The following is a 12,350-nucleotide window of genomic DNA, read 5'->3' on the forward strand; positions in this document are numbered from 1 at the left end:
TTGGATGCCAGGGTTGGAACCCTGCTGGTCGACTCCCTGCCATCACCACTACCAGCAACACGCCCATTATACAGATAAAGTAGTTGAGGCTCAGCAAGATGAACCTTGCTTAGGGTCATGTGGCAAGTGAGTGGCCATGCTGGGATCTGAACTTAGCTCTCAAGCCTTGTATGTTCCAACCCTTCCACCATGGCGTGCAGGGGTGGCTTTTGGCGAAGTTTTCCCTCACCTTCAGTCTTGAGGCCATATGAGCCCAGAGCAGGGCCCTGTCAGGCCTCACGAGTCAGGGGAGTTTGGAGTTTCCTGCCTGTTCTGCGAGACATCAGAGTTAGGATACTCTATGGATACGATACCCTATTAATAAAGCTAGAAAGCCCGAGGTGTAATAAAAGTGAGAATAATAACGTGAAGTGCCACTTTTGAAAGCTGACTGTGGGCGAGTACCGTGACAGGTGCTTTGGGTGCATTCTTACCTCACAGGCTCCTCACCACGGCCCTGACTGGAAGGTCCTCTTAACTCGAAATGTTTCTGGCTGCATGTAAGAGAAAAGCTGATTCGTGGTGTCTTCAGCAACACAGACATTTGATCATTTCTTAAACAAGAAGTCTGGAGATCGGTGGTTCCTCGGATGGTTCCCAGCAAAGAGGGAGAGCCCTGGCCGGCTCAGACCAATGGGAAGGAGATGGGGCCACCCTCCTAAACATGTGGGTGATTCCTGAATAAAATCAGGTTCCGTTAGCAAGGAAGAGGCCAGGGGCGCCAACACATTCTTCTCTCATTGGTGTGTTCCTTCCCTGGAGGGGAGGGGGAAGAGAGACATGCCATTTGGGAGTGACTCAGATTGGGATGCCACTGGTTTATGCTCCAGCCTGGGATGTGGGGTGGAAAAGCTAACATTTATTGAGCGCCTACTGTGTTCCAGGCCCCCTGCTGGGTGATTTCACGCTCCCATCAATTCACTCAGTCCTCACAACAGGCCTGTGAGGAAGGAACTATTCTTCCCATTTTTCAGATGAGAAAACTGAGGCCGAGCCCTGATCACACACACGGTGGGAGGCTAAACGGGAATAAGTCCTGGCAGCAGTTAACTTTCACTACTGCTCACTGTGTATCCAGCACTCTGAGAGGCGTGTCCCCTGGATTAGGTCATTTCTTCAACTCCACTCCACTGATGAGGCACCGTGGCTCAGGGAGGTGGAGCAGACTGCCCAGTTACACAGTTTAGCATTGGCCAGGCTGGGCTGTGAACCCCTCTGACAGAAGGCCGCCCCGCAGTGCTCCCCCAAATTTGGAGAAAACCCTCCCGGCCCGTTCGGTGGCCTTTTTGGGATCGTTGGCTTTGTAGGCGGAGAAGCTGCATAAATAAACAAGAGGTTCAGGAAGTGCTTTTTGCCTCTTGATATTCTGAATCCAGAGGACACAGAAGGTCATCCAGCTGCCATGACAGCCAACATTAAACAGGCAAATAAGTGAATCTCTAACATGATAGCAGGAATGTTAAGTACCATCAAGGAAAACAAACAAACAAACTAAAGCAAGAGAGAATGATGGTGTGAACACTTTAGACCAGGTGGGCAGGGAAGGTTTCTTTGAGGAGGTGACAGTTGAGCAGAGACAGAGGGATGGGGAAGGTGATGGAAGGCACCAGCTACGCAAGTGTCTGAGAGAAGATTGTTTTAGACAGAGGGACTATCGACTGCAAAGGCCCTGAGGTGGAAGTGAGTTTGGCACATTTGGGGAAGGACAAGAGTTGGGTGTGGCTGGAGCGGGGGGGGGGGGGGCATGAGGTCAGGGAGGTAAAGGTGGCAGGGGGCAGAAAATGCTGGTGCTTATAGGACCTTATAAGGACTTGGGGCTGTGTTCTGAGTGACGAGTGGGGTGGAGCCGTGTTGGATTCTGAGCAAAATCCAGTGACAGGTTCTGACTTGGGTTCTAAGAGGATCCTTCTGTAGAGGGAGGGAGGGGGCCGAAGACAGGAGACGGGGGAGGAGTGACAGCTTCTCCAGGGGCTACTGGGAAGAAGAGAGGAAACCTGCCTGGAGGCACCCAGCAGTGAGAAACAGACACAGGATTAGAATCAGACCTCCACCCGGACTCACAGCATTCACCTGTGCCAAGCAACGGGTACTTGGCAACCTTTTAGACAAGCTCTGGTCAATTTCTCAGGCCTTTGACCTGTCTGTTCCCCCACAAGAAACTGGCCTCGGAGAGGGGTTAGGTTTCCTGCACAAGGTTTCCCAGGGTGCAAATCGGTGGGGGAGTGAGTGGTGAGCCGGGGTTGCCCTTAGCACCCAGGGGTGGTCTCTTGCAGACCTAGAGGCTGGCACCCTAAGCACCAGGCGATCTTGGCAATGGCCACCATACCCTTGAGCCCCTGCTGTGCTCCAGTCATTGGCTCTAACAGCAGTTGGGGAGGGGAGCTCAGAGCTGAATCCGAGCAGCTCCTGCAACCCCTTCACTATATTCCTGAAGGTAAATACGGTGCTGTGCCATCCAGCCAACCCCACCTGGCCCAGACACACGGGACAGAAAACTCCAGGCCCAGGGTGGGCACGGGGCCAGGAGGAGGAGGCTGGTGGAGACGGTTCAGGTAGAACGTGGGCCCCTCCCACCCCTCCTACCACATCCCCCCTCCGCCCCCACGTCCCCCTCCCTTCTCCACCCCCTGCTCTATCCCCATCACCCCTCCGTCCCCCCCCACCCAGTGCCTCCCTCCCTTCCCTTCCCTCCCCCCCCACATAATCCCTCCCTCGCAGCACCCCCCTCCCACCTCGCCCGCCCGCCCGCAGCTCCCCTCCGCTCCACCCCACATTTCCCAGCCCCTTTCCGAGCCCGAGGTGGGGGCCGGCGCCGCCGAGCTGGGGGAGGGGCTCCCCGAGAGCGCCCCGCCCCCCGGGACCCCGGCGCCGCCGTCGGGCCCGCCCCCGTCCCGCCGCGGCCGGGCCAGCGGGGAGGGAGGGCGCGCGGGCCGAGAGGCACCTGGGCGCCCCGAGCCCGCCCGCCGCCGCAGCCTCGCCCGCCCGCCCGCCGCCCGGCCATGTCCTGGGCCCTGCTCCTCGGGCTCCTGGCCGCGCTGCTGCTCCTGCTGCTGCTGAGCCGTCGACGCTCGCGGTGAGTGCCCTCGCCCCGCGCCCGGACAGAGGGGCGACCCCCGGCGTCCCGAGCCGCTCGTCCCTCCCCCACCGGACGGCACCTAGGGGCGAAGGGGCTCGACGCCCATCCGCCGCCCCACCCCGGGGGGGAGGACGACGGCCAGGTCGCCGGGGTGGGGGGGGGGGCGGTGAGGCTCCGGGGGGGCGGGGGGTGGAGGCGACGGGGCTGGGGGACCCGGCAGACGGCCCCCGGTGCACACGCGCCCGGCTGGCACCTGCGAAGGGCTTTCTGGAGAGGGTCTCCGGGTGGGTGCGAGAAGCCCCCTCCTGAATCCAGCACCTACTTGAGCCAATCCCCAGGCTTTCTCGGTTCCTGGGGGGCGGGGGGGGGGGTGGCCTTGATCCTCACCCCATTACACAGATGGGCGAGTTGAGGCTGGGGAATGCAGAGCCCTGGAACCACTTTCCATGGGAGGCCTCCCTCCCCCACCTGGACGAGGGGGTTGGGGAAACTCGCATCTCCCAATGCTCTGGTCCAGAAAAGGGGTCTCCCTTCCCCTGAGACCCCACAGCCTGGGCAGGGTAGATAGAACCCGCGCCAAACTTCTCAGCTTCCTCGTCCCAAAGGTTGTCCTGCTCCACTGAGAATCTGTGATTTAGGAGGAGTAAATCTCATGCACTTGAAATCAGTGTCGTGGCAGTGAGTCCTTTTTTTACGAAGTTAATTTAAAAAGTTAATCTGAGTTGCACATGGGATAGCTGAATGTATTTGACTTAAATATTTATCCCGTTATAGATAAGACTGAAGCCCTGCCCTTCCCTTCCCTTCCGACAATTCCAGACTTTTCTTGTTGACCAAGGATACCGCATAGCGCGGCCAGAGCAAGGCTGGAGGGGAACCTTCCAGATTTTTAAAAAAGTATGCCTTTTATTTGAGACTGGTTTTATATCTGCAAGAAAGTTGCAAAGGTTGTACAAAGAGTTCCCAAAGACCAGGCCTCCCCATCCAGTTTCCGCCATTGTTAACATTTAACATTATCGTGGTACATTCGTCAAAACTAAAAAGCCAACACTGGTCTGTTAAGATGAGCCAAACCCCAGACTTCATTTGTATTTCATCAGCTTTTCCATCATGTGCTCATTCTGTGCCAGGATCCAGTCCAGAGTACTGCCTTCCGTGATCCCTCTTTGGTGAGGTTGTAGGTAATACAGGGCACTGTGTGTGTGTGTGTGTGTGTGTGTGTGTGCGCGTGTGTGTGAAATGAGGGTGTCTGAAAATTCCAGAACTTTTCTGGAAACTTTTTATTTTTAAACAAGAGGTTAGTTCAACTTCCAAACAATAACCTCGTGATCTTTTTCTTTAACCTCCAGACACCTTCCCAGGTTAAATTTAAAACTATGTATCCGTTCATTTGCCTGAAAAAAATGAGGAAGAAAGAGGAAAAGTCCGCAAATAAGTTCTTCTGTGAAGAAATGAATTATTCTTCCAAAGTTGTTAGGCTTTTGGGGAGACTCTGTCCAGGGATGTTTTCGGATCGCACATTTGCTTTTTTCACTGCGGGTTTTAGTTTTGATGTCCGTCCGTGTTGCTGCGTGGAGATCTGATTCATTCTTTTGATTGTCTGTGTATATTCCATGTTATGAATGAATGGCAAGTTTATTTTTTTCCTTTTTATTCCTGTCTCAACTGATGGACCCTTAGGCTGTCTCCAGCGTTTTGGCTATTTCAGACAATGTGCTGTGGTCTTCCTGTGAGGCCTCCTGCTCTGTGTTCCCCCCGCCCCAGCCGATGTGGTGTCTATAAGCTACGTGGGTTCTGGGAAGCAGGGTCCCTGGGGGCTCAGCGTGTGGAAACTCTCAGCCTCTAGGAATAAGAACAAATTGGGTAACTGCTCTCTGCCTTAGTGTCTCAATCTTTAAAATGGGGATGCTGATGAGAATGGTGGTTGAGAATGGAACTTCTGGGTTAGAAGAAAGGCCAGTTAAACATTATTTTAGCAAATTCTTGCTGTAATCCAGAGAGCTAATTTATCTTTGAGGGTGAGTCGTTGATTTGTACACCTGGTGGCTTAGGAGGGTCAACAGTGGGTCCTAGGTAGAAGTATGGGTTTGGGGTCACTGAGAGCTCAGGGGCAGTTAGTTGGGTGGACCCTGGGGAGACCCCACAGGCACCCCAGTTTAGGTCCCAATCTCATTTCCTTCTCCTCCCATCTCAGCAAGGGACACTCTTGTTACTCCCATTTTACAGAGGAGGAAACTGAGTCTCAGAGAAGCTAAGCAACTTGTGCAGGATCGGCCTGGATTACGCATCTGGGCTATAGGGATTTGTAATTCCCAGGAAAAATGAATTTCCATGCTTCCCACACATTTTGTTTTTAATCTGAACGCTCAAAAGTCTTAGAACCACATGATGGTAAGATAGTAAGTTGCGGCTACTCCCAGATTCTTTTTTTTTTAATGTTTATTTATTTATTTATTTTGGGGGGAGAGAGAGAGAGAGAGAGAGAGTAGGGGAGGGACAGAGAGAGAGGGAGACAGAGAATCTAAAGTAGGATCAGCACTGTCAACACAGAACCCAATGTGGGGCTTGAACTCACGAACCGTGAGATCATGACCTGAGCTGAAGTCGGATGCTTAACCACTGAGCCACCCAGGTGCCCCCAGAAGATTCTTAAGGACAAATAATCAAGTGTTGGAAAAAGAGGTGGATGATGCTGATGCTGTGTAGACAATGAATCAAACCAGCAAGACCCCACACCTTCCTTTCTCCTCACTGACCCTTGAGGTAATGTTCATCACCCTGTTTTACAGCTGAGGCCTAGAAGGGCTAAGCGGCCTCCTTAGGGCCACACTGAAATTATATTCCCCATCCAGTCAGTTCCAAAACTCATGCTTTTCTCAGTAAAAAGAAAAAAAAAAAAGGAACTTCAGTCAGTCAGCAACGGTCTTTACCTCTAGCTTTTTTTTTAAGTTAAAATTTTTAATGATGAAAAATTTCAACTATACAGAACAATAAAAGAATAGTATAAGAACTCCCATGTAACCATCCCCTTATTTGATGGTTAACATTTTTACAAAAAATCACAGATCGGGGTGCCTGAGTGGCTCAGTCGGTTGAGCGTCTGACTCTTGATTTTGGCTCAGGTCGTGATCCCAGGGTCATGAGATTGAGCCCCTCATCAGGCTCCACACTGAGCATGGGTCCTGCTTAAGGTTTTCATTCTCTCTCTCTCTCTCTCTCTCTGCCCCTCTCCCCCACTCTCATGCTCTCTCCCAAATTAAAAAAAAATTTTTTTTAATTCCAGATGTTACAGTATCTCTCCAGAAAATATTTCAGAATGCATGTCAAAAAAAAAAAAATGACAACCACAATTCTCTTATCCTGCCTCAGAATACAAAAATGATTAATATTGTGTAGTCTCCAGTCCAGATTCCAATTTTGGCCATTACAGCAAAGATTTTTAAACGCGCCTGGGTGACCGTGAGTGTTTTCTCTTGGGAGAGGTTGTAAGCTGGGATTAGGAGACCTTGGGTCAGGAATTAGCAGTCTGACTTCTGTGCCACTGGGGCTGATGACCTGCATGTGGCTGTCAGAAACATCCTTCCTGCTGTCCTTTTGGGCCTTGGTTTGTCCACCAAGTCTCACGTAGCCGATCTCCCGTGCCCTGGCCACCCCACCGGGCTGCGTGTGTCTCTTTTCCTCTTTGGGCTTGTGCGTCTGGTCTAGAGAGCCTTGGAAGAACACTCCAGGTGTGGGGAGGTCACTGTGGCATCAGGTGACAGTTCCCGGTGGCTCAAGAAAAGATCTGGGCCCTTGCAGGGTACGGAGTTTCTGGGCACAGAAAATGTGCTTTGTTCCAGCCCGCACTGACCAGAGGCCACCAAGTGGTGGCCCGAGGTTGGATGCAGCCCAGATGGGTCTGCTGTGTGCCACACACAGCAAGAGGAGAAAATTAGGGTGTTCCATGTACAAAACACCAGGTCTCCAGCTTCTGCAAAATGCGACAATGGACCATCCCTTGCTGGGGACTCCATAGGAGAGCCCTCTCTCAGCCTTGCTGCCGTCCCCACCCCTCCTGTTGTCTCTCCAGTTTGCATCTGTTCTGTCACTCTGCTTGCCCTAACCATTTTCCTATGACGTTGAGAATTCTCCGAACCTTCTGTGTCAGTTACAAAAACAGGAAAACAAAAACTTAGAGCAAAGTGGCCGCATGCTGCGTCTCCGAAGCGGGAGGCAAGGAGTGGGGGAGGGGAAGAGGGTTAATGGTCGACAGCTTGTGGGTGAACCCTGGGGAGGAATAGACGCTCAGGTTGCTGAAACCCTGCGGTCCCCCCCCTATGAAATCCTCCCAGAGCCTGAGGCCCTGAGTTGAGTTGAGTTGAGTGAGGCAATCCACTAACACTGCACAGCTAAATGATGCCGCTTCTGCTCGAACCAGAATGTGGACTGTGTGTATCAGGCACTTAACCTGCGTTGGGTCCCTTGACCCCTTTGGCAGACTCTGGCGGGTGGGGGGAGGCGCAGGTGCTGCTCTTTGAGCACCACCTGTATACGCAAATCATTCATCTGACACATATTTATTAAACGCCTTCTCTGTGCCAGGCACTGTTGTTAAGTGTTGGGGGTCAAGTGCCTATATTCGTGGAACTTCCGTCCAGTGTGGGTGTGATACTTCAGGGCACAAAGCTGGGTGCTGCCCATCCTTAACCCTCTCCCCCACTTTGCGGAGGGTTGAGCGCGAGAGAGGAGGCCAGGTGGCAAGGTTGGCCATGGACAGTTTGGGGAGGGGCCCACGTGACGGGAAGTGGGGAATCAGAAAAGGTGTCTTGGCATCTGAAACCGGAGGGACAGGCTGTGTGGGCAGGAGCCGGGGATGAGGGGGTCCAGCCCTACCTCCCTCCTCTCCAAGGGCCTGGCCGTATCTCAAAACAGTGAGGGTGTCCGTGGGCGAGGCTGGAGACCGCAGACCCCAAAATAGAGTCTCCTTCATCCCTGCTGGCTGACGGCTGAGTCACCCTGGAATGTGGCCTGGGCCCGAGCTGGATGCAGGGCCTAGGATCCAAGAGCCAGCCGGCTACATCGCGCGGGTCAGACTCCTGGGCTCCCAGCTTCCTGCCTTTGTCTGAGCCTCCTTGGGACTTTTCTGGGGAAAGATGAAAGCTGCCAGAAATAACACCTGGCTCACTGGGGAGCTCTGGCCGCAGCCTGGACAAAGAGCAGGGAAAGGAAGCCATAGCCCCTGCTCATACCCGCAAAGGTGTCTTAGAGGAAGAAGCCCCCCGTCCTGGAAGTGGGGGAGTCGGATGCTAGCTTCACCTGCACTTCCGTTGTCACGCTCCTGGATGATCTGTGTTGTGACTTTTTAAAAGCATAACCACGTCACTTTCCAGCCCCCCCTTCCAACCCTCCGGGGGCTCCCCATCATATTGGGCATGGAAACCTGACCCTGGCTGCAGGTCAAATCCTGCCTCTCACCCCTGCAGTCCACTCTAGCCACACTAGTGCCTGCTGTCTGGAAAGCCTCCCACCCCAGGGCCCTTGCACTTGCTGTTCCCACTGCCTAAATTCCTTCTCTCCCCACTCTGGCGCTCCGCTCCCTTCTCATCCTGCTGGTCTTTGCTCACATGGCACCTCCACAGGGAGGCCCTCCCTGACCAGCCCTTGTCACCTAGCTCTCTTTTTTCTTTGCTGAGATATAATTCACACACTATAACATTTACCATTTAAAAAAATGTCCTAAATGTTTGTTTATTTTTGAGAGAGAGAGGCAGAGCACAAGTAGGGGAGGGGCAGACAGAGAGGGAGATACAGAATGAGGCAGGCTCCGGGCTCTGAGCTGTCAGCACAGAGCCTGATGCAGGGCTCGAACTCATGAACCGTGAGATCATGACCTGTGAGCCGAAGTCAGATGGTTAACCTACTGAGCCACTCAGATGCCCCTACATTTACCGTTTTAGAGTATACAATTCAGGGGCACCTGGGTGGCTCAGTCAGTTAAGCGTCCGACTTCAGCTCAGGTCAGGATCTTGCAGTTGGTAGGTTTGAGCCCCACATCAGGCTCTGTGCTGACAGCTCAGAGCCTGGAGCCTGCTTTGCATTTTGTGTGTCTCTCTCTCTGACCCCCCCCCCCCCGCCACTCTCTCTCTCTCTGTCTCTCAGAAATAAATGAACGTTAAAAAAAATAAAGTATACAATCAGTGCTTTTTAGAGTATTTGTAGGGTTGTGCCGCCCTCACCACTGCCTAAGTCCAGAATATTTTTTGTCATTCCCCAAAAGAAGCCTGGAAACCTGTCTCCATAAGCAGTCCCTCCGTATTCTCCCTCGAGCTCTGGCAACCACTAATCTACTTTCTGCCCCTCTGGATGTGCCTTTTCTGGACATTGCATAGAAGTCGATCACCCAAGAGGTGACCTCTGTGTCTGGCCTCTTTCACTCGGCGTAATGGTTTTAAAGTTCTTCCACACTGTGGCATGAATCAGTCATTCCTTTCTATGGCTGAATAATGTCCCACGAAATGAACATACCGTATTTTGTCTGTCCACTCATCAGTCAGCGACATCTGCTTTGGGTCCGTCTTTTGGCCACTGTGAACAGCAGCGTGCAGGTTTATATGAACTTACGTTTTCAGTTCTTTGGGGTATGTTTATGTTGCTGGGTTGTGTGGTAACTCTGTTAGCCTTTCAGGGACCTGCCAGGCTGGTTTCCACACGAGCTGCACCGTTTACATTCCCACCAGAACTATATGCGGATCCCCATTTCTCCACATCTTTGCCAACAGTGACTGTTTCTTTTTTTAGAGGCGAGCCATCTCCGTGTGAACTGGTGCCACACTGTGGCTTTGATTTGCATTTTTTCCCCAGTGCCTCACGATGTCGAGCGTCTTTTCATCTGTTCACCGGCCGTTTGTGCATCTCCGTCAGAGAACTGTCCATTCACGTCCTTCGTGCCTTTAAAAATCGGGTTATTTGTCTTTTCATCGTTCACTCGTAGCTCCTTTGTTTTCTTTATCACGCTTGTCACTCTCTGAAATGATTTTGCTTTTTTTTTTTTTTTGCTTTTGTCTGCCTTCCCCTTATTAGTATGTAAGCCCCATGAAGCCAGGCACCTTGCCTGTCTCGTTCACTGCTGTAACCCCAGCACGTGGAGCAGTGCCTGCTTCCTAGTTACTATTCGGTGAGCGAGTGAGAAGAGAAGGGATGGCTTACTATTCACCAGACAGGGAGCTCTCTGCATGCCTGTGGTTCTGACCGTTCTACGACAAAGATAGGGGTCCTAGCCTGGGTTTAAGGACCTCCCAGGGGTCCACCATGAGCAGCGGTCTTGCTATTTGAGGCCCACTTCGTGATCATGATTAGCTCTCCCTAGCGAACAGCCCCTCCCCCAGAGGATGGTGGGGCAGGGACAGCCAGGGGTCAGTGATGAGGACGGTCCTTCTGCTACCCTTTGCCACTCAATCACTCAACCGTGTCTCCAGTCTCATCCTTTCTCTGTGGGCATGGCGGGGGGTGTGAGATGACCAAAGCCCTGTCCACGCTGGCTCAGGCAGAGAACTCTGTGTCCTTGTACTTCTGGGTTCTAGAAAGCTCTCCCACCCACAGGGAAAGCCCACCTCGATTGGATTCCCTAAGATGTACCAACATCAACTGGTCACCCAGCTTCTCCTCTTGGCCCCCTGCAGTCCCTCCTAGAGGAGGGCCGCCAAAAGGATCCTGTAAAAACTTAGGTCAAATCATGTCCCTGTGCAACTCGAAGCTCTCCCATGGCTCCCACCTCATGCAGGGAAAAAGTTAAAAGGCCTCACAGCTGCCTCCAAGGCCCTGCATGGTCTGACACCTGTTCCTGCTCTGGCCTCAACGTCTCCTGTTCTCCTTGGTCCCTCAGTCCAGCCATACTGGCCTCCTTACTGTTCGTGGAACATGCCAGGCATGATCCAGCCTTAGGGCCTTTGCACTTGTTACTTCTGCCTGGCAGGCTCTTCTTCCAGATATCTACGTGGCTCCTTCCTTCACCACCTTCAGGTCTTTCTCCAATGTCCCAGGGAAGCCTTCTCTGCCCTCTCGGCTGAAAAGTCATACCCCGTGCCCTACACTCTTTTTCTTCTTCCCTACTTTATCAAATAGTGATAAGTACTGTGGCTTCTGCAGGCGACCTGGTGAGCCTCCTCTGGACGTGGGCAGTATCCCGTGGTTGGGCCATGCCTTGGAATTTGGAAAAGATGCTGCCAGCTTCCTCACCAGGATGAAGGAGAAGCACGGTGATATATTTACTGTAAGTGCCTCATGTGCGTCGGGGGAGGGAAGGGGGTGAGTAGGTGGGCCTGTCATCTGGTGTTCATGGATTCCTTCTATATCCTTCCATACCCTAACCTACCATCCAGTGGTCTTGCCAATTTTCCATCCATTTTCCCATCCAACTGTACAGCCAACACTTAGTAACATCCATTCCTTCTTCCCAGCATCAAGTGATGCAGTCATTCAGTGTCTATGAAGTTCTTGTTCGTCCATCCAACTGACCTCTGTCCATCCACTCAACTTCCATCTATCCAGCATCCATCCATCCATCCATCCATCCATCCATCCATCCTTCAACATCCAAACAGCCACCACACCCATCCACCTTCAGGCATCCTTTTGGGTTCCACCCATCCAACGCTCATCCTTCGGTCCTTTTCCCCGGTACCCACTTAGCCTGCTGCCACCATGTTCCCAACATGCATCCACACTTTCAGCTTCCATCTAACCTCCTCATCCATTCATCTTTCCATCCAACATACATTCACTGATATCCTTCCATTTACCCAACAATCCCTCCAGTAGCATAAATTCTTCTTGGATTTTGGCCTACATTTTATAAGAGAGTTTGAGTAACATGACTCCCAGATCACACTTTGGAAACAGGGCCAAGGCAGTTGCGTGGGTGTTTAGAATTGTGTGGCCACTCCCCCACACAGACATTTGAGGGAAAATCCCCTTTCCTTTGTTAATTACAGGATTACAGCTCTTTCTCTTTTCCTTACCTTCTTGGGCAGCAGGTTACATTCAGGGCTCGGCCTCCCAAAGAAGTGGGTATTTCTGGCATATTCGCTAGCATTTATCCAACAACATCCACTCATCTATCCACCTGTTCTATCCAGTCTCTCCACCCATGATACGCACAACACCCATTTGCTGCCTTCTGTGGGCAGACTCTCTCCCGGATGCTGAAGATACGACAGTAACCAAGATAATGATGGCAGGTGCTGAAGAGTGAGGTGGT

General features: G+C 52.3%; 1 protein-coding gene across 1 annotated transcript in view; it reads left to right on the forward strand.

The window, feature by feature from the left end:
- Positions 1-3,038: 3,038 nt before the first annotated feature.
- The window catches only part of PTGIS (prostaglandin I2 synthase), a 37,441-nt gene continuing 28,129 nt past the window's right edge, over positions 3,039-12,350 (forward strand). The window contains exons 1-2 of the mRNA XM_047069836.1: positions 3,039-3,112; positions 11,240-11,363. Coding sequence (XP_046925792.1) covers positions 3,039-3,112; positions 11,240-11,363 — 198 coding nt within the window. The remainder of the gene's footprint in view (positions 3,113-11,239; positions 11,364-12,350) is intronic.

Source organism: Lynx rufus, unplaced genomic scaffold (genome assembly GCF_022079265.1).
Source record: "Lynx rufus isolate CCGP_SWC_20201006 ecotype Redwood Valley unplaced genomic scaffold, mLynRuf1.p SCAF_8, whole genome shotgun sequence".
In the NCBI taxonomy this organism is placed as follows: Eukaryota; Metazoa; Chordata; class Mammalia; order Carnivora; family Felidae; genus Lynx; species Lynx rufus.